Source organism: Ictidomys tridecemlineatus, unplaced genomic scaffold, assembly GCF_052094955.1.
Source record: "Ictidomys tridecemlineatus isolate mIctTri1 unplaced genomic scaffold, mIctTri1.hap1 Scaffold_48, whole genome shotgun sequence".
Classification (NCBI taxonomy): Eukaryota; Metazoa; Chordata; class Mammalia; order Rodentia; family Sciuridae; genus Ictidomys; species Ictidomys tridecemlineatus.
Window position 1 is genome coordinate 1,796,386 of NW_027523119.1, and position 27,803 is coordinate 1,824,188.

At 45.2% G+C, this 27,803-nt stretch overlaps 2 protein-coding genes and 1 long non-coding RNA gene across 3 annotated transcripts in view; all 3 read right to left on the reverse strand.

Moving 5' to 3' along the window:
• Window positions 1-5,408: 5,408 nt before the first annotated feature.
• On the reverse strand, window positions 5,409-12,750 carry LOC144373751 (uncharacterized). The gene is made up of 3 exons (XR_013433309.1): window positions 11,238-12,750; window positions 8,007-8,319; window positions 5,409-6,367 (listed from the first exon to the last, which is right to left on the reverse strand). It is a non-coding gene; the product is annotated as an uncharacterized LOC144373751 (long non-coding RNA).
• Window positions 12,751-14,101: 1,351 nt separating this feature from the next.
• On the reverse strand, window positions 14,102-21,078 carry LOC106145499 (tensin-1). The gene is made up of 9 exons (XM_078036761.1): window positions 20,969-21,078; window positions 19,926-20,059; window positions 19,056-19,187; window positions 18,609-18,701; window positions 17,870-17,947; window positions 16,071-16,142; window positions 15,651-15,819; window positions 14,563-14,631; window positions 14,102-14,138 (listed from the first exon to the last, which is right to left on the reverse strand). The coding sequence occupies exons 1-9, from the start codon at window positions 21,076-21,078 to the stop codon at window positions 14,102-14,104; spliced, it is 894 nt and encodes a 297-aa protein (XP_077892887.1).
• Window positions 21,079-22,297: 1,219 nt separating this feature from the next.
• LOC101959896 (tRNA (32-2'-O)-methyltransferase regulator THADA-like) overlaps window positions 22,298-27,803 on the reverse strand; it is a 60,508-nt gene continuing 55,002 nt past the window's right edge. Inside the window, 1 exon segment of the mRNA XM_078036762.1 lies at window positions 22,298-22,685. Coding sequence (XP_077892888.1) covers window positions 22,643-22,685 — 43 coding nt within the window. The 3' untranslated portion in view covers window positions 22,298-22,642.

The following is a 27,803-nucleotide window of genomic DNA, read 5'->3' on the forward strand; positions in this document are numbered from 1 at the left end:
CCCGGGGTTCCTGAGGCCCTTCCGGGGGTTCTGTGAGGTCAAAGCTACTTTGTAATGATATCAAGTCGCTCTTGGAGTTTTTATTCAGTTTCTGCTTTAGAAAGTATCAGTGTCCCAATGGCTTGGGAGGCTGAGTCAGGAGATCGCAAGTTCAAAGCCAGCCTCAGCAACTTAGGGAGACCCTAAGCAACTTATTGAGACCTTCTCTCTAAATAAAATTAAAATCTTTGAGAATGTTGCCCAGTGGTTAAACACCCTTGGGTTCCATCCCTGATATCAAAAAATAAAAATAAAAAAAGGTTCACTCTCTTTCATGGAAATGCCATTTACTTTCACACGTAATGAATGTTCTAGAAGCAAATGAATATGTTTGAAGTGTTCTCAGTTTTAATTTATACTGAGGTCAAGATGGGAAGATATAACCCACCTAAACAGAAGCTCTTCAGGGGCCTCGATAATTTTTAAGAGGGTAAAGGAGTCCTGAGACCCAAAATTGGAGAGGCCTGCCCCTCGTCCACTGCTGTGCCAACCTTGGAGGGCTGACCTGCGGGCCCCACCAGCTGGTCCAAGTCGCCCTCCTGTCCACTCTGCAAGCTCAGTGGAGAACTTGAGGATGTGGGGATCCCCCAGAGTCCCCTGTGCTGTGCTGAGGCAGCCTCCGTGGACCACACACCCAATCCTTCTGAACATGAGTGGCCCAGTTGAGCTTGCTCCACGGGGACCACCTGAGCGGCACCCGGAGATTCTACCTAGAAGCCTCTGCTCCCCTTTACTCTGATAAACCTCACCCCTTCAAGGGGCATCCAGCTCTCCCCATTCTCAGTCCATGTGGCTGATTACAGAAGGTTCCAGAGGCAGCTCTCTCAGAACCAACAGGCATGTGCCCCAGGTTCTCCCTGAGAACGTAGGGAGATGGGAATCTTCTTTCTACTGGGACCAGCAAGCTGATGGGACTGAAGGCTCGGAGCTTCCTGTGACCCCATCACTGGGACAGAGTCTGCCTGAATATTGGGCCAGCCCAGGACCAAGCGGTGGGAACAGATTCCCCATCCCATCCCTCAACGCCCTGGACCTGGCTCTGCCTGCCCTCCTCAGCACTTGGCCTAATAAATGCCATTTCTTTTTCTTGAACAAATTTGAATTGAGTTTCTCTTCCAGATGAAAGAGTCCAGATGAACAACCCAACAGTGACCAGAGGTAGACTTGGGTGTTGGGGAAGTTATTGGGAGAATTCGGGGTGAATCAACCACCGGAGAGAGAACTGAATCCCCCTCATATCTGATGCCCGTGAAGGGTCCCTTTCTTCCAGAAACCCCCTGTCCAAGCAACACCATGCTAGATAACACCATACAGTTTTTCTTTAAGTTTTATCATTTATAAAGCCATACAATGAATCGTGAAGAAACCGAGGCGCTGTACAGGAGTGGGAGAGCCAGCGTGGGGGTCCATACATTCATATCCAGGATGAATAGCATACATCAGGGTTTATACAAGGTGGCAAAGTTATAGGCACAATGATACAAAATATAAAGTATATTTCCATCTATATAAATACACAGTGGGGTGTGGGAGGACCCTGGGGTACTCCGGGTTTTCTGCAGAGGACCTGGGAGGCAGGGTAGGGGTGCCGTGGTAAGGAATTTCTGGCATTTGTTTTGAATGACAAGTCTGAAGAGAGGAGAGAAAATGGGTGGGGGGGGACACAGCAGGCACACCTGGGTGTGCTCACACACACACATGCACAGACCAAACACAGACCCACAGGAGAGTATCACTCCATTTAACATTGATTAGAAAACAAGCTTGGGACATGGCTCTACAATAACCTCGTTGCTGGGAACGGCCCAGGTGTGGGAAACTGAGTCCCCTGTCCTTTCCCACATTTACAGGGGAGACAGGAAGGAACAGGTCTGCTGAGCCCAGCCCAGGGGGCCGGTCCTCGCCACCCGACGCTGAGACTCCACCAATCGCTGGCCCTACAGGCCTCCCTTCTGATAGCTCTCACTGCTGGGTCACCTTGAACTTGACATTCTGCCATGCACCACCTCCGACCCCTACCCCTAAGTGCCCTAAAGAGATGAGCCAAACACACACACAGACGTCCACACTTGCATGCACGCACATACACATCCTATGTTACCTCTGGACATGGGAACATGAGCTCAGCATTCCAGGGCCTGGCCCTGGGTGAAGAGGTGGCCCTGAAACTCTGCCCCCCAGCTCTTAAAAGACCCCAGGGGTGGGCAGGGGTGGGCTTCTTAGATGGGGGTATGAGGTGAGAGAGTCCCCCTCCTCTCCCTTCTGAGAGTCCCCTCATAGCAGGATGCCACACAGCCCCAGGGTCCCACCACCCATCCTGCCCAGTCCCTACCACATCTGGGGGTTCCTGAAAAGTCAGGGAGAAGAATCCTCGGCAGTCAGTGTCCTCAGCTTTCAGAACTCCTGGGGGAGAGGGTCAGTGAGATGGCTCAAAATGCCTGTCCCCAACCCAGGAGGCGATGCTTCTGTCCTCAGATGCCTGGCTAGATCAAGGAGCCAAGACATCACGATGGCGGGGGGCACCTCCATCACCCCTGGAAGCCACAAACACTGCTCATTTCCCCAGCTCCCCTCTGGGGTCACCTCACCATGGCTCTCAGGCTCAGCCCTTCCCTCTTATTCTCCCTGGGCCCCAATCCTTGCAGAATCGGAAATGTCCCCACCATGCCTGTGGCGGCCAGCAAGGGCGAGGCCCAGGCCTGCCCCAGACACCTGCTGGACAGGCAGAGGCAGCACCTCGTGCTGACCAGGCGTCTCCCACTCTTTCTAGCCTTTTCTGCAGACCCTTCCCTGCCTCAGCCCCCATCAAGACCAGACAGCACTCTCCTGCTGACGACAGATTCAACAACACACAACAGGCAAAGGGCCAGGGAGGGGGAGAGAAACATGTATAAAATGATAACAATGAGTCAAAGTGCTCTCTCTTAAAGGAAATCTTTGGCAAGCATAGACTACAGCACAGAGTGATGTGTGTGTATGCGTGTGTGTGTGTGTGTGTGTGTGTGTGTGTGTGTGTGTGTGCATGTGCATGTGTGTGTGCCAGGTCCACCTGTGAGACACTGAGCAGGACAGGGTGGCAGGCCACCATGTGGCCCCCAAAGTGCTGATCCCTCTACAGGTGTGCTGAGCGTGAGTGGCCAGCTTGCCAGCACTCTCTGATGCTCCCCTGGCTCACACATGGCTGGCCTGGAGTGCGGAGGCTGGCCAGGCCTGAAGAGGCTGAGGGTGGGCAGTGGCTAGGCAAGTGTGAAGGCTGACCCCAGACTCAATCCCTGTGCAGGGTGGGCTTCCGGAGGGTCCTCCAGCCTCCAGCCAAGAGGAAGCAACCGACCAGGAGGGGGCTGCCAGCCTAGGCAGTGGGAGAGGGAGGTATTTACAAAGAAACCAGGTGGGGAAATGTCTCCTTCTATCTTAGAGGAGACCTTGAGTGCATTAGGGAATAAGGAGAGGTGGCTTCAGATATTTGGCTTCAACATCTCAGAAGGAAGGGCACTTTGGAAGGACCTAGGTCAGCAAGCCTGGGACTTCCCCTTTGGGGAGTGCAGTGGGGGCTCAGCCTCTGCACCCATCTAATCTAGACACTCTCCTTTCCAGCTCCCAGAGATGCACATGTGCACACTTGGTCCCCAGAATGCTCACACAAGCACTCAGACCTGTAGGAATGAAGACAGCTCCCCAGATGTGCAGGGAGCTGACCACTGGGCCCTAATTGACAGAGAATCAGGGGGCCAACACAATGCAGCATATGCACCCCACCCCACCGAGCCTCAGCACGGCCCAGGGCAAGGAGATGCCCAGCCACGTCACGGACAAAGGCTCCTCCACTCAGGCTCTACTTATATGTAAAGAAAGGGACGGGGACTGGTTTCTGCTCAGGGAGGCAACAGAGCAATCTGGGAAACAATAAACAATAAATACTTTTTGTCAATTTACCTATTTTTTAACCTTTTCTTATATTTCATTAGCTTACAGATTCTGTCAGTATGTCTCAGGTATATATTATATATCAGTACAATGCCACTCTTCAGAGGGCCCCTGTGGGCTGAAGAATGGAGTCCTGGTGAAGTTTCCATTCTGGCTTAGAGTTCCTGGGTGGTGGCCAAGGGTCTTCCCCACTGCCCAAATGGACCCTTGGTCTTTTGACCTAAATGCATGCTCTTTGTCCCCTGCTCTGTGGGCAGTGTGGCTCTGCTGGGGAAGCCAAGGCAAAAGGGAGACAGCAAGGCTCTGGCATGATGAGGCGGCCCTGTAATGCTCCGGAAGCAGCCCTAGGAGCTTTGCTGATGTCACCCTGAGCAGCCCAGCTGAAAGGCGCCTGCAACCAGTCAGACCTTGAGGCTCTTACAGAGGGGACATCAGGACCACAGGTTTCTCCTGGGGCCTTGCTGAGAAGAGATCTGAGAAGCAGATTCCCCAGGATGAGTCCCAACATGAGGACCTTGCACGAAAGACAGGGCAGGGCAGGAAGTCACCATCCCCAGCACCCCAAAAGGCAGCATGCAGATAAGCAAGACTGAGCTAAGGCTGGCGCTGGGGTCCTGAGCCCAGGAATGGGGCCGAGCAACAGGAGTAAGGCAGAGCCCCGGCACTGGCCAGAGCAGCCTGCCCAGCCAGCCGTGAGCCACCCATGGTGGGAAGGTGTCAGGGCTCAGCAGCCACCTTTCCTGACAGTCCTCCTCCCTACGGACACACATATCTCTGCTTCCTCACACCAAAGCCTGGGGCTCCCGGTCAACCAGCAACGGAGCAGGGGTGCACTTCCCCTCTGGCCAGGGCCTCTGTACAGATCAGGCTGGTGGCACCTGGGGCCACTAGAGTATAAGTACAGGGACTGGGAGGGGAAATACTAGGTACTCCTGCAGGAGAGGGCTCTGTCTCCTCCTGCTGCCGTGTCACCCCCAACCCTAACCTTCTTTGGACAGCATGCATGTGTGTGCTAACCCAGGGGACAGAGAGGAGCAGAGCTGTTTACAATCCTAGCAGACAGAGGCATAGAAATCAGTGTGTGAGGGTGTGGGTGGGGACATACAAACACCCACGTCACAATGCATCGATGGCCCAGCACAGGACGAAAGGGCCTCGGGTCTGGCATAGTGTCAGAAGGAAAAGCTTCTCCATGCGCTTTCTCCCGCCAGCCTTCGGGCTCAGTGACCCGCCCTCAGGTGGCCAGAAAAAGACTCTCTTGGCTTGAACTGTCCTTGCAAAGCAGGTGGCGAGAGACACAGAGCTTTTTCATTTTCCCCCCAAAATGTGGATTCCAAGGAGGCCCGTGGAGGAGCTCCATCCTCTCAGAGGGGGTGGGAGTGAGGGGACCTGGCTGGCTTAGGCAGCTCTGGGAGGCTGCCGTTTCCATCTGCCCAGGAGAACCTGTGTGTCGGAGACCAGCTCCAACAGGGGGTCTCAGGAGACGAACGGATGGTGAGGAGTCGGCGAAAGAGGGGGTGGAGAAACAACACAGACACCAAAGTGAAGGTGTTGATCCCAATCTTTACTTGTGAAGTTGATCATATATACTTTTCATTTTGGCAGGCTTACAGTACTTTGTGGTTACAAAACAGGAATCATTATTCAAACAAAACAAAATATTACTTAGTTACAATTAGAATAGAATAATGTATCTTGGCTTATGCATAAGCAAGCATGTGTACTTTCAGTTCGCGTTTTGCTTTGAGCAGTTTCTGCTTAGTTAACTTTTAATAATAGTTACAAATGTCCCAAACTATTGGCCTATACCTTGACTATTCTTTCTTGACTTACTGACTGGAACCGGTGCCATGGTTACGGCAAGGGGTTGACTTGTTATTACTTTTAATCAAACAGAAGTAAGAGCACAAACCATTGTGCACAGGAACAAGAACAAGTTGCCCAGTACTAAGCACTAATCTATCTTTTTAACATTAATTTTTCTTCTCTAGATTTTAATTTAATTTCTCAAAAACTTCCTTGACAGGAATACAGGGAGTTTTTCTTTAGACATTAACAATTTACACTCCACAGCTGAATCATTGCATTTAGAGCAAACAGATCTATGCTTTAGAAGTAGTTACACTAATTGGGAAAGTCATGATTTTTCCTTTATACTTAATGGTCATATGAGAAATCAAAACTATACTTATTAAAGGAATACAAAAACAAATCAGCCCATTCCCAGAAACATACTGCGCTCCTCCAGAGGATGGACGCCTTGCGCCATCCACCTCAGTAGGGCCTTGCCATTGCCTGAGTCAGGGGAGGGGCGCAGCATTTCCCCCTTTTTTATTTTTTAATTTGAGATGTTCGATTTGGACGGAGATGCTTCTGATTGATTTCCAGACAAGTCTGAAGAGGACTGGAAGAATGAGACAAACAAGAACAATGAATAAAAAGCCAAAACCAATATTAATCATATATGACCACCAAGTACTATTGGAAATAGTTTTTTGTACATTTTTGTATAAGTCTGCAGCAAGGTCAGCTGTAGAGTCAGTAGATAAATAAGCCTTACTTATATATTTTACTTGTTGTTGTAAATCTTGTATATTGGGGCCTATTTCAGTTTTATTCCAAATCCCTAATAAATGAGTTTGTACTTGATTCCATCCATATTTAGTTTGATTATATTTTAAGGGAGTAACACAGATCCATTTGAAATTAGCATGACATTTGGTTGTCATTTGAGTTTTTATATTTTGAATCTGGTTTCCTACATATAATAAAGCTTCCTCTAAGGCATTAATTCGGGCCTCCAATTTCTTATCTATTTTTTCTTGAATAGCCAATGCTAATGAAACATTATGAGATAAATCATTAACATGATGAGCAGTATGAATTTCTTTAACTAAAGCTGTAGTAGATAAAGCTAAAGAAGTAATAATTCCTATTAATGCTGTAATTCCTAAAATTAATGTTGCAACAAATCGCTTAGGTCTAATTAATTCATTAAATTTTTTAAGAATTTGTGACCCTTCATCATCATACCAATCATCATTAAGAAGGACAGGAATCATTACATAGGAAGGCTGATGTATAATTATAAAAGTAGTATAGTTTTTTGGAAGATTAGCATGTATACAATTAGTTAACATACATTGATTACAGGAAATAGAATAAACACTATTGTTACGATTAATTGTCAAGGTATTATTATTACCTACTAAAATAGCATGAGGAGCATTAATGCAAGCACGAATATTGAAAGGTTCTGGAGTTTTACCAGGTCTGGTTAAAAGAACCATATTAGTAGCTGCAATTAATCTAAAGAGATCTGGGAAGTATGAAACCTTTCCATTAGGGAGCTCACTCTGAAATATGGGAGTGACCCAACCAGGTGAGAACCATCTATGAATAGGAAAACTTGTATACATTCCTTCAGTATGATTAAATTTTTGAAACTTAGTCTTAAAATAATTTTTATAATCAAAATGAGGGGCAGAAGCAGACCAATCATAGATCTTAACATCTGAAGACTTAGGCTGAAAGACTTGTGCCCTTTGCATAAATCCACATTGAAACCAATGAGGAAACTCTTCCCAAGGATCAATCATATTATTCCAATAAAAATCTTTTTTGTTATTCTTTAATTCACATGGATCAATGGCTTCAGGTAATGTCTTATTAACATAGGTTTCATTAACTATATAATATCCTAAAGAAACCATTTTGAGGAGCCAAAGGCTCCTCTTTTTATTATCCATGTTTGGGAAGCCAGGAGGGCAATCAGTAAAATATTGTCTATAATTAATAGGCATACATCCTTGAGGGATGAATTTATTATCAGTAGCAAAGCAAATAGGAGTCTCTTCTATTAAACCCTTGAAATTAATATTATAGGACATCTTATGAGGAATAAGGGAATCAGAAATCCCTCCTAACAAATCAGGATTATCAGTAAACACCTTAATATTAAGTTTTCCCCAATCAGTAACTCTTAAAAGAGGAGGATCAGGAAAATAAGCCCAATAAGATTGATTAGCAGAAATCAGTGATACCTGACAGGATAAGAGTGCTAGCATAGCAAGAAACACTTTTTCAGGAGAGGCAGAGGCACCTTGGCTAACAACCAAGTTTTGTGCCTGACTGGTCAGATGTTTGATTTGACCCCAGGAAGGTAATTTTGATGTCAATGTTGTTCGTGCCTGTCGAGGGGAATGAAGGTGAAGATTAGTCATGTCCTCGGCAAGTTCTTCATCCTGGGTCAATGGCATCCTTGGGTATGGCTTGGGGAGGAACCTCCGCCTGCGATATGGGTGAGTCATAATGTCTGATGAGTCGATCTGGAATCCACAAAGGTGAAGTAGCGTCCTGTGGAAACACACAAGCATATCCTCGACCCGATGTTAAGAGAATATCAGGTCCTTTCCACTGTCCAGTAAGAAGATCTTTCCATTTAACTAAAGGTTTTTGAGTTACTGTTTGCTCAGACCAATGACGTTGCATTGGAGTTAATTTAGAATCATTTACATTTAAATGGTTAATGACAAATAGAGCATGTTGAAGAATTTGATGAGGAGAGCTATAATGTAGTTCTCCCTCTTTTAATTTATTAATTTGAGATTTTAAGGTCTGATGAGCTCTTTCCACTATGGTTTGTCCTTGTGGGTTATAGGGGATGCCTGTGGAATGAACTATGTTAAGTGTCTGACACAGGTGTTTAAAGGATTTTGAAATATAAGCAGGAGCATTGTCTGTCTTAATATGAAGAGGTAATCCCATATATGCAAAGGAGGCAAAAAGATGTTGGGCAATATCCTTATAAGCTTCTCCAGTACGGGCTGTAGCAAAAATAACATGTGAGAAAGTATCCACACAAACATGAACAAATGATAACTTTCCAAACTCTTGAATATGAGTAACATCCATCTGCCACAATTTGTTGGGTAATAAACCCCTAGGGTTGACACCCATCTGTGGAGAAGGAAAGTGAGTAGGACAGATTTGACATTGTTTAACAATTTGTCTAGCTTGTTCTTTAGTTACATGAAACTGTGCTCTAAGAGCAGCAGAATTTTGATGATGTAATTGATGATCTTTAGTAGCTTGTTCAATAACGTTACAAACAGTCCTAGTTAATAAGTCAGCTTTAGCATTTCCTGCCACTAAAGGTCCAGGTAAGTTAGAATGTCCTCTAATATGTCCAATAAAAAATTTATAGGATCTCTGTAATATTAATTTTTGTAACTTTTGTAATATATTAACAATTGATGAATGAGAGGACAAAGAAGATGTTTCTATAGCTGGAAAGAGATTAACTATATATTGGGAATCAGTATAAAGATTAAAAGGCTGTGTAACCTTTTCAAAAGCAGTTATAATAGCAATTAATTCCGTCCTTTGAGCAGAGGTTTCAGTTGTTTGTTGGACTATTGGCTCTTGGTCATCTATAATAGTAACAGCTATTCCATTAGAAGATCCATCTGTAAAAATTAGAGAAGCCTGATCGAGGGGCACATGAGAAAAGTTTTTAGGAAAAATAGTATTTACCTTAGTCATAAAATGTAGTAATGGGTGGTTAGGCAAATGAAACAATATTTCTCCATAGAATCCCTGTAATGCTATAGGCCATTCATCATTAACATTTAATAAGAAATCTAATTGTTCCTTTTTATATGGAATAATAATGGAAGATGGATCTTGTCCAAAGAGCTCTCTACTTCGAAGTCTACCTTTACAAATTAATGATGACACCTGGGTGGGGTATGAAATATTAATCTTTTTTGGAGTAGAAGGCAAATGAATCCATTCTAAAGGATCATCTTGCCATAGGCATCCAGTAGGAGTGTGTGAAGTCTGTAAGATTATTAACATCCAGGGCTTATTATAGTCTATTTGTTGTAAATAATGATCTGAAATAGCCTTCTCCACCTTAAATAAAGCCTTCTTTCCCTCAGGAGATAATTGTCTAGGTGAATTTGGATTTGAATCTCCCTGTAAAATTTCAAATAAAGGTTTAAGGTCAGCAGTGGTTAATTTTAAGTAAGGCCTTATCCAATTAATATCCCCAAGAAGTTTTTGAAAATCATTTAAAGTATGCAAAGAATCAACCCTAATCTGTATTTTTTGAGAAGTTATATTGTTGGAATTAATCAATCTTCCAAGGTAAGAAAAAGGAGCCTGAGTTTGAATTTTATCAGGAGCAATTTTTAATCCCCAGTCTTGTAAACTTGTAATCATAAAATTAAGCATTTGTTGGAGTATCAAATAATCAGCATGAGCTAATAAAATATCATCCATATAATGAATTATGTATCCAGATGGAAACTTATTTCTCGTGGAGACTAAGGCTGCATCAACAAACTTTTGACTTAAGGTGGGGCTATTTTTCATTCCCTGAGGCAAAATTTTCCATTGAAATCTTTGATAAGGTCTTTGTAAATTTGGGGAAAGCAGACTAAAAGCAAAACCTTTACAATCCTGTTTGGATAAAGGAACTGTAAAGAAGCAATCTTATAAGTCTATCACCACTATGTTATGATCTTTAGGTATAGCAGTAGGAGATGGGAGACCCAGTTCTAAGGCTCCCATAGTTTCCATAGTTTTATTTAAAGCTCTAAGGAGGCTCTGGAGACACAGAAACTAACAAATTGGGTGGCCAATCAGAGATATAATATTGAGCTGCAGCCTCCTCTAAGACCTCCTGATCTTGAGGAGAAAGTTGTTCGTCCTCCTCTTCATCCCCTTGTTCATTATCAGATTGAGACTGTTTTTGAGGGGATGTAGTTTTATAAAATCTAGATGTAGCAGCAGCCTCAATTAAGGGGGTCTGTTCAGACTCAGTCACTTGACGAGCCAAACAAACTGCCTCATGGGTCGGATCCAAAGCATCTTTAAAAACATTCCATAATGCAAAAGCATCTACAGGAATCTTTTCTGGCCCATGATGATCATAATAAACCTTCATCTCTTTACCTATTTTTTTCCATGTTTCTAAATTCAAGGTTCCTTCCTCAGGGAACCAAGGAGAGCATTCTTGAATAAAATTAAAAAAATGTCTTAACTGCTTAGAAGAAACTGAAATGCCCCGTTTATGGAGCATATGCTTAGCTATATCAATAAAGAGTCCTCTTTCTTTAGACTCTTTATGGCCCATGACTTCTCAAAATAAGTTCTCTGATTACTTACCCTTCACTTACTTAGCACCTTGCTAAGGGGTCTGCAGTACCCTAGGTAAGATCCTATCCTCACCCGAAAACTTCTTAATGAAATGAATGCATCAGACTTACGGATTACCGATCGTCCCTGTTCGGGGGGCGCCAGATGTCGGAGACCAGCTCCAACAGGGGGTCTCAGGAGACGAACGGATGGTGAGGAGTCGGCGAAAGAGGGGGTGGAGAAACAACACAGACACCAAAGTGAAGGTGTTGATCCCAATCTTTACTTGTGAAGTTGATCATATATACTTTTCATTTTGGCAGGCTTACAGTACTTTGTGGTTACAAAACAGGAATCATTATTCAAACAAAACAAAATATTACTTAGTTACAATTAGAATAGAATAATGTATCTTGGCTTATGCATAAGCAAGCATGTGTACTTTCAGTTCGCGTTTTGCTTTGAGCAGTTTCTGCTTAGTTAACTTTTAATAATAGTTACAAATGTCCCAAACTATTGGCCTATACCTTGACTATTCTTTCTTGACTTACTGACTGGAACCGGTGCCATGGTTACGGCAAGGGGTTGACTTGTTATTACTTTTAATCAAACAGAAGTAAGAGCACAAACCATTGTGCACAGGAACAAGAACAAGTTGCCCAGTACTAAGCACTAATCTATCTTTTTAACATTAATTTTTCTTCTCTAGATTTTAATTTAATTTCTCAAAAACTTCCTTGACAGGAATACAGGGAGTTTTTCTTTAGACATTAACAATTTACACTCCACAGCTGAATCATTGCATTTAGAGCAAACAGATCTATGCTTTAGAAGTAGTTACACTAATTGGGAAAGTCATGATTTTTCCTTTATACTTAATGGTCATATGAGAAATCAAAACTATACTTATTAAAGGAATACAAAAACAAATCAGCCCATTCCCAGAAACATACTGCGCTCCTCCAGAGGATGGACGCCTTGCGCCATCCACCTCAGTAGGGCCTTGCCATTGCCTGAGTCAGGGGAGGGGCGCAGCACCTGTGTCTTCTCCTCCAACTTTTTTTTGCTTTTTCTCCCTCTCCCCTCCCCTCTGTATTTCACTTCCCTTGCCCAATGCTACACTTTCTTCTCTCCTTCTCCAAAATTAGCCCAAAGTCCTCCTTCTGGATTCGAGGTGGTCAGGATTCAGAGGTCCCCTCCCCAGGTGCCCCATCCCCGCTGCCCTGGGCCTGGGCAAGGGGTGCGAGCTCATCTCTTCTGGCCGGTGCTCTGCATGACCTTGGAGACAAAGTTGACGATGGCCGAGGCAGGCTGTTTGGGGTTGAGCTCTGCAAAGAGGTGGCAGGCATTGTCTGTGGTGCTGCCCTGCTTCCGGGCCATGAAGCCAAAGAGCCTGCAGGGGCAGGAGAGGATGGTGGGCAAGAGGGGAAGACAGGAGGACCCTGGCCAGGGCACGCCCAGCCTGCCACGCGGCATCCCCAGCCTCCCCGGGCCTCAGGGACAGGGGGTGCCTGAGACAGAGCCCTCTTGGTTCCCCCGCAGCAAGGCCAAGGCTGGGGACAGTGTCTCGCTTTGTTTCAGGGCAGGCGAACGTTCCCCTTGGAGGGGTGGAGCGGGACTGGGGTGAAGGACAAGACTGGATAGTTCAGGGTGGGGACGAGACCAGAAATAAAGTGGGAGCATTCCTCAAGCAGCCTCTCCCAGCCCCACCCAACACGACCGTTCCCATAAACAGCACAGAAGCAAACCAGGAGGCTGGGGGGCCCAGCAAGGATGGGGCCTCCGCACGCACTATGCACCCAGCAGGCACCCACCACACACCCGCCATGCACCCGCCATGCACCCCAGGAGGTCAGGGAGTCCAAGAACGAGCAGGTCCTCCACCCCCCCCCACACACACACAGCCGCCCTGTCCAGAGGCTGGGAAGTACAGAGAACCCAAGGGGGAGGGGACCCCACACCTGTCCCCTCTCCAGCACCAAGACGGGAATGACCTAACAATCTCTCTTTGTAAAACAGAGTTAAAAATACGAGGGCAGAGAACAGAATGTGAACTCGGGGCCCCTCCCAGCCAGGGTGTTGCTAATTAGAGCGAGATGGGGTAATCGGGACAGCTGGAGATACCCATGGACACTCCTCTGCCTCAGAAGGCACTGCCCAGCTAAAATTAACCAAGTCACAAACACACTGTCACACACTCACACACATACACTCACACACAGCCCTGTACTTCCCACAACTTGACTCTTCCAGCTTGGTTTCAGGAGCTGGAGTAGTGCCCAGGTGTTGAAGTCACTGGGGCCCACAGGGCAGCCCCCCAGCTCCTCCCTGTCTGGGCTGTAGTGCAGTGGGGGTGACCTGAGCAGGGTGGGGGTCATCTCTGAGCTCCCATCACACAGGCATGCCAGCTTTGTCTGCCTGCTTCTGCCATGATGGAGACCTGGCCAACCCATGCCTGCCCTGACACTGCCACCTGCCCCTGCTGCAAGCCCTGGACTGCCTGGCCGGCTGGCAGGAACACAAGAAAACATGGGGACTCAGAGTCCTCGATGATTATGAGGACTGAACAAGGCCAAGTCCCCAGCGTTGATCACACCCAGATTCCTGATCATTGGAGGTGGCCTGGCTGCCTCTGGTCTCCTTTCTTCAGCCAACAACCATTCAGCAGCCTCTCTGTGGGACACTCAGCCCTGCCCAGATTGCTGGTCAAGCTACCTCCTCCCATTAAACCCATCTCTCTCCTACCTTTCAGCCTGAGCAAACTCTACCTGTCCTTTAAGATCCATTTAAAAATATTCGTTCTTTTCCAAAGCCTTTCCAACTCTGTCCCTGACAGGACACACTCTCCTTTGCTAAGGCCACACACGTGGGCTGACTCTTTCTCCAGACTTCGGTGACATTGGCACAAAGATCCTTGCTGGCTTTTTCCTACCCCAGGCTCCGGATTCTAAACCTGCCACCCACCCCCACCTGCTGGTGGACTAGGAAGCCACACTTACTTAGCAGGAGCACCTCCCCCTGTCTTCATCCACCTGTGGAGAGAAAGTCAGCTCAGGGTAAATCCCTGCACCTGTCCCCAGAGCACCGCCCACTCAGACCAGACTCTCTGGGGCAAGCAGAGGAGCCCTGACCTCTGCAGGATAGAAGCAGCCAAGGTCACCCAGGGGCTTTCAAGTTGGAGCAAACACTGCCACCTACCTCCCACAGCATGGAGGGGAGAAACAGGGTCAGGGTCAGGGTCGGCCCAGAGGGGGTAAAAATGGGCATTTGAGTCCCAGGAGGGTCTCCAGATCTATGAAGAAAACTAAAAAAATGCCCAACACAATTAGGCACACTCCCCTGGACACAGGCGGATCTTCCAGTTGGACTGAGAACTCACGCACCTGTGCTCATGTGCACACACTCTCTCCAGCGGCGTGAGCTGGCTGAGAGGGAAGGTGTTTCCAAGAGACTTACTTTCTTTCCTGTGGATCCAGGTCATAGAAGGTGACAGTGTTGAGGGGGTAGTGTCTTCGGAAGAAGAGCCTGTGGTTCAGACATCAGAGAACAGACAATGAGCATGGGAGGGTCTGCTTCCTCCAGCCCTCAGCCTGTGCCAGGCCACGTCGCACTGTGCCTGTTGTGGGTCACTGTCTCACAGAGCAAGATGGCCTGAGGTGCTCAGGAACAGAGACATCTGCCACAGAAATAAGCCCAAAAGCCAGGGGCTGGAAAAGAAACTGATGCTGAGGAATAAGAAATGGGGGGACCCTAAAGGAGGAAGGAAATGAACTGGGGTCATGGTTAGGAGAGAGCCTGGGAGGAAAGACTCTGCTCCTGGAAAGAAGGACCTTTTAAACAGTTGTCTTGAGAGCTGACTACCTAGTTCAGGCAGATCCTTGTAGAAGGATGGAGGGAGGGAGGGAGGGAGGATGGAGGGATGGTGGGATGGATAGATGAATGGATGGAGGGAGGGATGAATGGATTGATGGATGGGTGGGTGGATGGAGGATGGATGGAGAGATGGATAATGGATGGATGGATGGGTGGATTGATGGATGAGTCAGTGGGTGGATGGGGAGATGGATGGGTGAAGGAGGATAGATGGATGGAGGGATGGAGGATGTATGGATGGGTGGATAGATTGATAGATGGTAGGTTGGTGGGTGGATGGATGAGTGGATGGATGGATGGATGGGTGGGTGGATGAATGGAGAATGGGTGGATGGGTAGGTGGATGAGTGGGTGGGTAGATGAATGGATGGCTGGATGATGGCTGGCTGGATGGATGGAGACACACACAAATTAAGGGATAAGTAGGCTTAGAATAGATAGGGAATGGATGGATGCGAGTAAGTAGATGAATGGACCAATTGATGAGTGTGTGAACAAGTGGATGGATAATGGATCGATGGATGAACAGCTAGTGTGATAAAGAATGGAAGCAAGATAGATGGATGAGCGAATAGATGGGCTGAGAGGTGCAAGGGTGAGCAGTGGTGAGTGGAGGCACGGATGGGCTGCAGGAAGGAGAGCCAGAACAGGAGCAAGTAGACAAGGCTTACTTTCTCTGGTTGTCAGTCAGTGTGATTCCCTGCGCAGAGACCTTGAAGTGAACGATAGTGACAGCTGGCGTGGGGTCAGCAGCCAACGTCTCAGATGTAGCTTTGGAGATGGCCTGTGGCCCAGTGAGTGACTCCATATCCATGGAATTAACGAAGAGTACATTACAGGCTACAAGAAATTGACCCAAGTGGAATCAGGAAGGCTGGAGTTGGTGGAAACGATACCCCAGGTCCACTCTTGAGGGAAAAGGTAGCAGATCAATTTCAGGCCAGCCTTGGGCCAAAACATCTACACAGAGGAACATAATCTGCCTGGAGACCTCTGGGCCTGGCAGACTTCCACCTGCACCTGCAGGAGGCCCAGGCAGGAAGGTGGAAAGAAGGGCGTGGGCAGGGGTCCAGTCTCCAGGGACCACTCACCCACTCCTTGCTTCAGCAGATCAGAAGTCGAGTTGGCAGGGCCCGAGCTATCTCTGGATTCATCTGTGGGGTCTGAGACAAAAATTCACCTGGTAATTAAAACCCTAGAGCTGGAAAGAAGCACGGTTGGGCTGGGCCTAAGGTAACTTCTGCAAACACTTTGTGCCAGGACACGCTCTCCATGGCTGGCCCCGGTGCGAGTCACTGGGTTACCTACAGGTGGAATGTTCTACCGCTGCTGTAAGAACCCAGCACATGGATTGAGAGCTCTGGGTCCAGAATAGCTGGGCTCGAACCCTCAGCCCGCCACTTGCTAAGTGGAACCCATGACCCAGGGTTTTCAAACAACCCATATATAGTGTTAATCCACTGCCTGGTAAAAAGCAAGCTTCGAACAGCAGTGGTGTTGCTTCTGTTCATGCTTAAATTCATTCAACCACCAAGAGAGCACAACCATAAGTTCAAGATTAGTAAGAACCAAGCGATAGACATGTTAAGTAGCTTGACTTTACCATTTCTCAATGTGTAGCTATATCAAAGCAACACATTATACACCGTGCATACTACTGTTTTTATTTCAACTATACCTAAATAATTTTTTTTTCATGGTATTGGGAATTGAACCCCAGGGGCACTTTACCACTGAATTATCTCCCAGCCCTTTTAAATTATTTTAATTTTGAGACAGAGCTTTGCTAAGTGGCTGAGGCTGGCCTCAAACTTGTGATCCTCCTGCCTCAGCCTCTCCAGTAGCTGAGATTACAGGCCTGTGCCACGGAGTCTCCATCACTAAAACTTTTAAAAACAAAATCAGAACAACAAATAAGCATCGAGTCTCATTTGTCACCAGTGTTGCTTACACTTTGGTGTGCACCCTTGTTAAAATGCAGATGGCTGGGCCCAACCTAGAGTTCCTGAAGAAGTGGACCTGGAGAATGCCAGCATTTAACAAGTTCTCAGGGGATGCATAGCCTGCTGGTCTGAGGGCCACGTTTCAAGAACCACAGGTTTATACAATTCAAAGTCAAACAGCTTTGTAATTGCTGGACTTCCACAGTAAATTCCATAAAAATGTAATTTAATTGGTGTCTAAACTATGTGGTTAATAATGCTGCTTAAGTTTTGTTGGAACTTTTAAGCTAATAATGTTGGCCAATTATTATTAATAATTCAGTGAACTGAATTGAATAGATAAAAATCATCCACAAATATTGGAGATGTTATCTCAACCTCTAGGACATTCTTCTCCTGACTCTCCCACGTCTTAGGCCTTGCCTGGGGATGAGGCTTATTCTGAGAATTCAGTATGAATTTCTTAAAGGCTCCAGAGTATTTTCTAGAACCATCTGGAAAGACAACTTACATATGCCCCTGGAGTTCAACTCTTAAATAAACTTTTCCTTCTTTTGGGGGGTACCAGGAATTGAACCCAAGGGCACTTAACCACTGAGCCACCTGCCCACATCCCCAGCCCTTTATATTTGATATTCTGAGGCAGGATCTCACTAGGTTGTTTACAGTCTCGCTAAGTTGCCGAGGCTGGCTTGGAACTCGTGATCCTCCTGCCTCAGCCTCCCCAGCCACTGGGATTGCAGGTGTGTGCCACCACGCCTACAAACTTTTCCTTCTTTTTTATCAGGAAAAAGAAGTGTGTGAGAGAGAGGTTTTGAGTTTCCCCACGTTGGCAAAATGGCCAGTGCCCTCCACCCCTGGCCCACATTCTGGAGTGGCTGGCAGGGCCAGACATGAAGGAGGTAGCTCAAGGGCACCTTTGGAGCTCGGGGAGTCTCACATCCTACCTCGGTTTGGAATGACGAGCTTGCAGGGCAGAGCCAGAGGGATGATGGAGTGCTGGTAGACCAGGGCAGACAGGGAGCCTGCGGGACGAGACAACGGCTCAGAGGCAGCACTCCTGGGAGTCAGGGGCCAGCCGGGGCCGGGCGCAAACACCAGTAAGCCTCACCCCACCGGGCTTCTTTCTGTGTGTGTGTTTGTGTGTGTGTGTGTGTGTGTGTGTGTGTGTGTGTGTGCGCGTGGCTAGAGATGGAACCCAGGACCTCAGGTGTGCTTAGCTATGGAGCTACCCACAGCTTAGCTTCTTTATTACCCCTCTCTTATCCACAAATTTTCAGAGCTGAAAATTCATGCCCTTTTTTTTTTTTTTTTAGCAAGACCCAAGGAAGAAGATTCCAAAGACTCCCTCTAGCAGTCATATTGTGACCTAACAACTTCCCTTTACAGTTCCTCCTAACATCTTTTCTAAGTCTCTCCAGTGATGACCCCACACCCCTCCCCCCAAAAAAGAAACAAACAGGGTAGAAGCATTGGAGAATTGTGGGATCGAATCCCAGGTCAGTCACTTGTTACCTGTGACTTCTTGGGTAAGTCTAACTAACAGTTCCCTTGTGCGCAACAAGGACGGTGCCATCTACCACACAGGATGACGGGGGAGACAACTTGGGGTCAGGCCCCAGGGGGGCTTGAAGCAGGGCAAGATGCTGAACCCCTCCTGCAGGGACAGTGGTGGGGGCAGCTCACCAAAGTTCGGCTCATTGGGGCAGCCCTTGAGCTTGACTCCTCTGGGGCCAGTCTCGATTAGGAAATGTCTCACCAACTCATGGGCCAGATCTCCTGGGATGGAGAGAAAGAAATGGGACACTTTTCACAGAGTCACCCCACGGACTCCCAAGGCTGCTCTACCTCTTTTCCAGTGCTTGGGGCTGGGGTGGGAGAGAGGGTCGCAGAGATGGGGAAGCTGGAGCCTGGGGCTGCAGAGACCACGACCGGCCCCTCCAGAGAGGAGAGACACCTGCTTCCCTGCTCCCCGACGCCACCATCACAAGTCCAGGACATGCTCTTCTGGAGAGCTGTTTATCAGGCACCAGCTCTCTGAGACTTAGGTCCTGCTCAGCACCCTGGGGCCCCCAGCACCCCAGGGTTTGAAGAGACCGTGAAGATCCCATAGTCTCAGGAGGAGGATGTCACCTTTCTTATTCTGCTGCATGATGGTCGGAGGAGGCGAAGACACCTTCATGGCCAGCCCATAGGCCCCCCTGAAGGAGTGGCTCTCATGGATGACGAAGGCCCCTGGCTCCTGATCCTTAAGGAGTGCGATGGCTGCGCTAGAGGAGGGAAGAGGGCACATGAGATTGGCGTCCCTGGCTGCCTAAGTGCCCTGGGGGCCTCTGGAACTTTGTTTTCTCTTGGATGAGATGACATTCTTTAAAGTCAGAGTATAAACACTCCCAAGGGTCTTCCTGGGCTGAGATGGCCAGAGAGTCAACACTGGGGGCCACGCAGCCTGTCGTCGCAAATACTCAAGTCTATGGCTGCAGCTGGAAGCGAGTGACAGTCTGTAAACTAATGGACGTGGCTTTGTTCCAATAAAACTTTATTTACAAAGACAGGCAGTGGGCCAGTGAGGCCGTCAGGCAGTCCTTGGTGAGCCACACCCACACCCCACAGATGTTCCTTGAGAACCCATAGGGGGCCTCGTCTCTATTCCCATATTCACAACTTCATTTGTTTCTACAAAATGCAAAAATCTCCCACATCATACAGATGGAGAGCTGAGGCTTCATATGATCTTGGCTGATCTTCTACTTTGTTCAGGAAAACCAAAGCTCCGATGGACTCTTGCAAAAATCATTCACACCAATGGTCTGCCAGCCTTCCCTTTGATGTGGGAAGTGCTTCTTATTGTCTGACTTCAATCCCAGCTCCCTCTCTGTGACCACTACCTACTGCAAAGAGGAATGAGTGCACTGTGTTCCTTGCCCAAGTCAGACACGGTGATCGGCAGCCAACTCTGTCCTCTATGGACCCACAGAACCACCAGAACCACCTAGTCCTCACCTTGCTCTCTGGAGATCTCAGGCTTGTACCAATACTTGGAAGTGTCCTGGACAAATTTCACTTTAGCCCGGGTCTCAGGACTGTTGTCTGCAGGAGAAGAAGAATGGGAAGTGTTACAGGTGGAACTCTGTTCCCTGAAAAGAGATGCTGAAGTGAGTCCTGACCCTCAAAGCCCACGAATGGGGCCTTATTTGGAAAGAGGGTCTTTGCACATGGAATCCAATTAAGATGAAGGCACTCTGGACAGAGCCCTGGTCTAGGAGGATGTGTCCTCAAAAGAGGAGACAGAGACTCGTGAAGACAGCTCCATGTGAAGAGGGAGCCACATGAGCTGGCACAGTCACAAGCCAAGGAACACTAAGGACCTCCAGACCCAGGGGGACTTGGCAAGCCTGAAGACCATGGTCCCTCGGAACCCCACCAGGGACCAAGCTGGGTGCTGGACTCCTGGCCTCCCCATTTCTGCTATTTTAAGCCAACAAGTATATGGTGCTTTATACCCAGGGGGACACAGAAAGTAGTGTCCTCGAACATCACAGAGCACAGCAGGAAGGGACAGAGCGGGGACTTCTCACCCCCCCAATGCCTTCTGGGCATCCCACAGAGCCAACCCAGAGCCTGCCCTGCTCCCAGCACCCGTCCCCTAGCAGATTCCCCACATGGCTAAGACCCACCCTTCCCCCTCCCCCACAGGCTCAACCTCCCAACTGCAGCATCGCAGATGAAAAGGCAGGAAGACCCCTTTCTGTCCTCTCTTCCTTATCCCCCTCCTCTTTCTCACATGGAAAGCCAGTGTTCTGCAGTCACACAGGGCAAAAAATCACTCCAACTCTGGGACAAGTATGAGGGACTGGCCTAGGACCAGTCTTCAGGGTGTCGCCAGGCCAGGTTTCTCAGCTGATGATCCCTCCACCCAGCTCCTTAGCAGGCCTGGGGATCCCTCCTGGGGTGCTATGTTCTGGGGTAGCTCAGACAACTGGGTTCTGCTGTGCAGCTTTACAATCAGGAGAGAGGCTTGGAGGGAGAGTGGCTTGGTGGGTTACAGATGGTGACCCACAGAGAGACCCTGGGGCCAGGTGAGCACCGGCTCCAGGGCAGCTTCTGGGTCAGGGGTTGGGGTGTGGGGCCCTCGCTTTCCGGCCTCTTTCCTCATCCTTGTTCCTTATCAGCAGGTCCTATTGTGTGAATTTCTGGAATACAGCACCACATTTCAAACATGCACCCAGCGTGCACTGGTCCAGACAGGGAATGAGCACCTCTGTCTCTTATCATTTCTTTAGATTTGGCACCTTTGAGCACCGCTCTTCAGTTCCTCAGATCCCCTTGGTTTTTGTAAACCAGAGAAGCCACACTGTGCCACAGAACCCTAGCACAGAACCCTCCTCACTGTTCTGCTCCTTTGTCTTTGGGCACCAAAGAAACAAAAGGAAAGAGGAGAGACAGACCTTCCACCCCACACCTCCCTCTCCTGTCTTCAGAGCCTGGAGCCGAGGCCCTGTGCTAAGGACAGTGTCAGTTTCTGGGGTTGCTTTCTCCTTCTTGTAAATTTCTATCATGGGCTCAATAATGATACTTTTATTCTCTCTCCTACTGTAGACAACTGTATGCAGGTTATTCCAGCTCATGTTGTAACAATTAAAATAGAAGTTCCCAAGGTTATCCACAGACGCATTTATTTTTGTATCCCATACAGTGCCTTGCACAGTGCTAAAAATAGTTTGACTCAATATTATATATTTGAAATACAGAAAAAGGAATCTTGATTTTTGTAGAGGCTGAACAATGCTAGAATTGAAAGGGAGAATAGAAAGTAGAACAAATAGCCAAATAGCATGAAAGCAGTGTTGTGATCCAGCCCTCCAAAGGCAAATTCTCAGTTACCAAAACCTAGTGAAGGAATGTAGACTTTGAAGTTGACCTGAAGGGGTTTTGAATATGCATCTACCATTCACTAGATATTTAAGTTTAAACATACTGGGTCCAAACTCTGAGCTTCAGAACCTCTTATGGTGAGTAAAAGAAATATCTATCTTGAAGCCTTGAGAGAAGACTCACATGAGGTAACAGAGATGATAGACCTCAGTATATACAGCATATATAGTGTGATAATGGTAGGTCTGTCTAAAGTGACTTTATAAGGACTAGTATGTAATAAAGTAAGTGAAGCAACTCAGACACCCTTTTGGAAATAGCTAAGAGATGACATCAGCAATTAATTGAGGTAAAGGAGACAAGATGCAGCAATACAGGACACAGTAGAAATAGGCCTTTCAGAATTGGGGAAAGACTAGATCTATGTGCTGGATATGCAAAACACTTAAGATAAAAAATAGGAGTCAATTTAATCAAAACAATTCACAGAATAATTGAGCTAGAAAACGTTTATTTCACTTTTGCAGAGGTGATCTGTAAGAACATTCATAGCTTATGTAGAATTCTACATGGAAAGAAAAAACACAGAAGTGAGGTCTTGATCACTGACCACAGAGAGGGAGACTTGCTTCACCACAGTAGTAACCAATAGCAGGCATCTGCAAAGGGGACAGCCAATTAATAATTGCAATTGTCCATTGAAATTAAAAGTATCAAAGCAGTTTTAAAAGTATACTCTGACAGGTATTCTCAAGTTCCTTAAGCCAAGTAGAAGAGCAAATTGGACACAGAAAGGCTTGCTGATCTGCAATGTTCCCTTTGCTCAATGTTTTTTTTTTTTTCCTTTACTCATGCCTGTTGATTCTTGTGCCTCTCTGGTCATGGCAACTGGAAGACACAAACAAAGAAGTCACCAACCAGGAAGTCACCAATACTAAATTTTCACAATTAGAAGGGTCTCACCACCATATTACCACTGACACCACCTTATCTCCCTTGCCTAACTCTCTTGCATCCCGACCCTCCCTCCTCACAAAACCAAAACTGCTACAGCAGAGAGAGATCCCTGGCTATAATTAATAGATAATATACCCAATACAGCAATGGGCATAGCAGTTGGACTTACAGGAGCTTTTATTAGAGGAAAGGTTTCCTGGAAGATTTCATCAAATAAGTTTATGAGAAACAATAGGCAAAACAATCATATGAAGCAATAAATAAAGCAAATAACTTAAAAACAATGATAACCAGCCTCTGTAATTAGGAGTGACTACATAGGCCATGACTTTTGGAAGAGAAAATCATGTTAAGTTTATAAAAGTGTAACTTTGAAGCCTAGTCAGTTGGTCATCTTTCTCTGTGCAAACACTAACCATTGCCACTTCAGAGTCATAAGATACATCTCAAGAACCTAATGTCCCTCCATTTCAACCTTTCTTGTCTAATACCTTCCATAAGTGCAGCTTTCATCCTCATTTTAGCAATAACTCAAGCAGGAAAATGTTAGAGTCTACCAAAATCAAGCCAGTCACTTTAGTTCGGCACAGCCAACATTTTATTGGCTAAGTACCCATCCATTCTTGGCACCATAAACACATTCATTTTCCCAATACAACACATGCTGTGTCTTTTGCCACAGAGAAAATGGTAAGTTTCTTCCCAGTGCTCTAAGCTTTATCATTAACAACTCACTAATACCATGTGTTTTGTACACTAATATTTTTGTACAAAATATTTATATGAGATCAGTTTACCAGTTCTAAAAGAAGCTTTCTAAAATGTATCCAGCTTCCCACAATTTTACACACCCCAAATCCCCAGACTTTCCCAAGTGGAAACTGGAAAGCAGCACTGTGAAATGAGCAGAATACCCAAAGGAAGCTTACACAGCCCAACTCGATTCTCTTATGGTGAGCTGAAACAGAATCCCAGTGAGGGTAAATGGTTCTACTTGTTAACAAGCCAATAGATAAATTTACTCACTCAAATTCATAGCTGCAAATTCTTTCATGCAGGTGGGGGACAATCAGAACCACTAATTTTCCTCATCAAAATCAAGAAGGGTCCAAAAATTGGGGTGCAGGAGGACAATGATGACAGGAAAAAATGCTGTTTTCCTAAGCCAAGTGCTATGCCCTGAGCCCCTACAGAAACACACAGGGCAGGAGCCAGTGCGCAGGCCTTTGAGTTGTCTTCAGCAGATCACTGAAGCAAATTATTATTCTATAAACAGATTAGTCCAACTTCTATCCACAGCGCTATCTCACTCATAGTGGATAAGTATTCTAAGATAAGGATAAAACCTGCAGACCAAAATCAAATTACATGTGCTGTATACTCCCCTAATTTGTCATTAGATTATTCTATGCTAATAAATCAGGTTCTCTGACTACAAAGTGGCTTTCTGATGGCTTCATCCATCCACCTAGGTGGCAACATAGCTATTTTTTGATACTTCCAATTAGTTATATCGCTTATGAATTGTTAATTGAGAAATGTTATTATTTCATTAAACTATTTCAGCATGGTTATTTTTCCTAATTTAGAAATTTTTCCAATCTCCAATAATTTCATAAGCTAAATTCTCCAACTCCATTTATTCTTTGGTCAAGTACTGGGTTTATTATTTCAAGGTTCAAGTTTATTATTTCAATTAAACTAAACGCTGACAGATGTGTGCAGGAAGGCTGTGTGTGTGTACAGCTTGTTTTTAAAAGGGAACAGAATCCTGACGCATGGAGAAACTTAAGCCCAGAAACTGATTTGTCCAAATGAGACCCAGTGAGAAAGCTACATCATCAGCAGGGGCCATCTTAGCCTCCTCACCACAGCCCCACAGCCAGGGTCTACTACAGGCTAAAACCTCAGGGGTGACTCCAAAGTCTCAGTTACAGACACACACAACAGTAACAAGGACAACATCTAAACTGAATTAGCAACCAGAGGGCCATTAAAAGTGGTTGGAAGAAGAACATACAGATAGTTGTTCTCTTAATACAATTTCCCTGAGATCAAGAAGAAAAAAATTAGGATAAAAAAAAACTAGGATAGAGATTATTCACTGAGAATACGTCCCTCTGCTGTGGCTGAAATGACACAGGATTTTTATGAGGACTTTGAAAACCAGTGTACAAATTTCCAGAAAAAAAGATAATATTTGACTCCACTATAGGAGCAGACTTAAAAATAAAAATTAAAAAGTCATTAACAGATCATAAACCAAAGACATAATGATTTAGATGGTGAATATTAAGACATTCTGCTTTTCCCCAGATCGTTTTAATCCATTTCAGAGTGTCAACAGGACTTTTCTATGAAGAATTCATATGGCTCCCCAAAGTGGCTCTTAACTTAGTTATTCTTTATTTATTAATAATCAAACAAAATTCACAGGATGTCCAGTGCAAAATAAGAATCCTTTTGACACTTGTACTAAAAAGAAAGTGATTAAATTTTAGACAAGACTGTATATTCTTTCATTCAGAGTTGAATGACTTTCCCTCCAAAACTCTCATATATTAACATTCAACATTTGTTTCTTATTCAATTTCATTTTCTTTAAAGACATAGTCTTTCTATCTCCAGAAAGGTAAAAGAAATTGGCTTTTTTTTACTATTATATTTCAATTTTTCATTAAAAGGCTTTCTATTGAATTATAATAACTATGATTAATGAAGTTTAAATACATATTTAAGTTACTTTTGTACACCATAAGTGTTGATTTCCATGACTCAGCAGAAGTATTTTATGACAAAAACAGCTAAATGCCAGCATTTATATCTTTAAGCTAGCAGTGGAAAAATGGTTGCACTCAACCATCTTATAAACCCTATCAATATTGCAATAAGCAGAGCAATTCAAATATACAAAGAATAAGATATTGCCAAGTAGTCACAAACATCCCTTCTAGATTTAGAATTGTAGTCAATAATTTTGTCCACTTATAATTAAGTATTTAATTTATGGCTGGATAAACAAAAACTAGATTCTGCAACTTTACACCCTAGTGTAGGATTCTGGTCATTTCAACTGAAAGAACAACTTCAAATACTAAGAAATTTACTATCATATATAGTAAATAAGCAATTGTGAATTTTATCAGAACTTCAATTTAGAGTTATGATTTTAATGCAATTAACCATTAACCAACCAAATGTTTAGGCAGGTAATTATGCATGACAGGTAACTGTGTTTTTCAAAGAAAGTATGATTTTTTTTCAAATTCTAAATAGAAATCACTACATAAGAAAATCATATTATAAAAATTTAACATATTGTTTGTGTATCTTATGTGTACAAGTGTTACTTCAAAATATTTCCCAGAAAAAGAGTGCCTCTCATTATTTATTCCTAGATGATTGTATGACAGTGAAATCAGTTTACATTTGAAGACATTCTGAATAATCCTATTAAAAACCAGTTTAAATGGCATAGCTCATGTTTACCTCTTTGGGTATATACCAATTAATCTCTTTAAGTGCTTCCTTCTTTGATGCAGCTGTAGTTCAAGAGCTGGCCAGCAGCTGGCCTCCATTTCTTTGGGTTTTCATGAACGCCCAGAATTCTTTTTAGCAAGTTTGAAAAATGCTATATGCCTCAACAAGTTTTTCATTACTAAAGAGCTTATAAAAAGCTTTCAAAAGGAGTCCAAAAGAAAATTTTCTCTTAAAAATAAAAACCAAACAAAAGAAAGTTACACATACTACAAAGATGTTCTATGTAAAACATTCTGTTTGGCAGATTTGAAACGTCTCCAAAAGGAGAAATAAGCACATGGTTTGGAAGCAACAGCCAAGAATTCATAACAGGTGGGTTAAAAGCCACCAGTGACAGCCATGAGGGAGATCTTTGAAGTAGATTAGGGGCCTTCCCGAGTCTCTCCATTCCTTGTATCTGGGACGTCTTCAACTATACCAACACAGTAGTTCAGGAGCCTCTGTACCTGGTCCTCTCTTCTTTTCTCATTTTTGCTCTCCTCTAATAACTTCGATCTTACTAACTATGATGCTTATGGAAAAAACCCTCACAATCTACATCTCTGTTTTTGCTACATCAGCTAAACTAATTCCCTACTTCCAACTGGTAACTTAAATATTTCCACCAGGATATGCCATCATTATCTCACACTTGATCCATACCAAACAAACATATTCATCTTTATCAAACCAATTACCTCATTCCTTGAGAACAAAGCCAATTTTTCCTAAATTTAGGCAATATCAATCCCATTTTTCTAGTCACTAGAAACTAAAACCAGAGAAGCAATCACTCATTGATGACCTCCAAACCCACATTCAATGGTTCAAAAGGCAGATTCATTTTTCAAAGATGGCTATCACAGTATCTCTCATCCATACATTCTTCTACAACATGATCTTGCCACTTTGCCATCAGAAGGTGAAAATTAATCCAGCCTCATCTAGAGACTTACTAATAACCAAAATGCTATGAGAATTCCAACGCTAGGTCAGAAAAGATCAGATAGCTTCTGCCTGGTTCTCTTGGATTGTTCTCTGTGAGGAAAGCCTGCTCCCACATAAGAATTCAGCTACATCAAGACTGTCATGCTGAGTGAGAAGTCACACATAGTCCCAGTTAGGCCCAATCTTCTAGCTGTCCCCATCAAAGAAATGTGATCATAGCTGTTTAGATCCCTTCCAACCAGTTTATCAGCCAGCTAAATTCTACCCATTGAACTTAGCAAATATCCTGGGGAGAAGAACTCAGTTGAGCCCTGCCCTAACTCCTGGCACACAAATTCATAAAATGTAATAAAATATGTCCAGAGTTTTTCTTCTAATCACTCCATCTGTCATATGTGGAACCATTACTACCTGAGGTCATATGTTAACTGAAATGTCACATCTTTGTCTCCACCCTCACAGTCATTGACATAAAGGAAGCCCCAATTATCTGAGTTCTAGATCATTATAACTGAATCCAGACTCTCCTCACTATAATCTGTCATCACAATCTATCTAACCTAACACCTCCAACCAAAAACT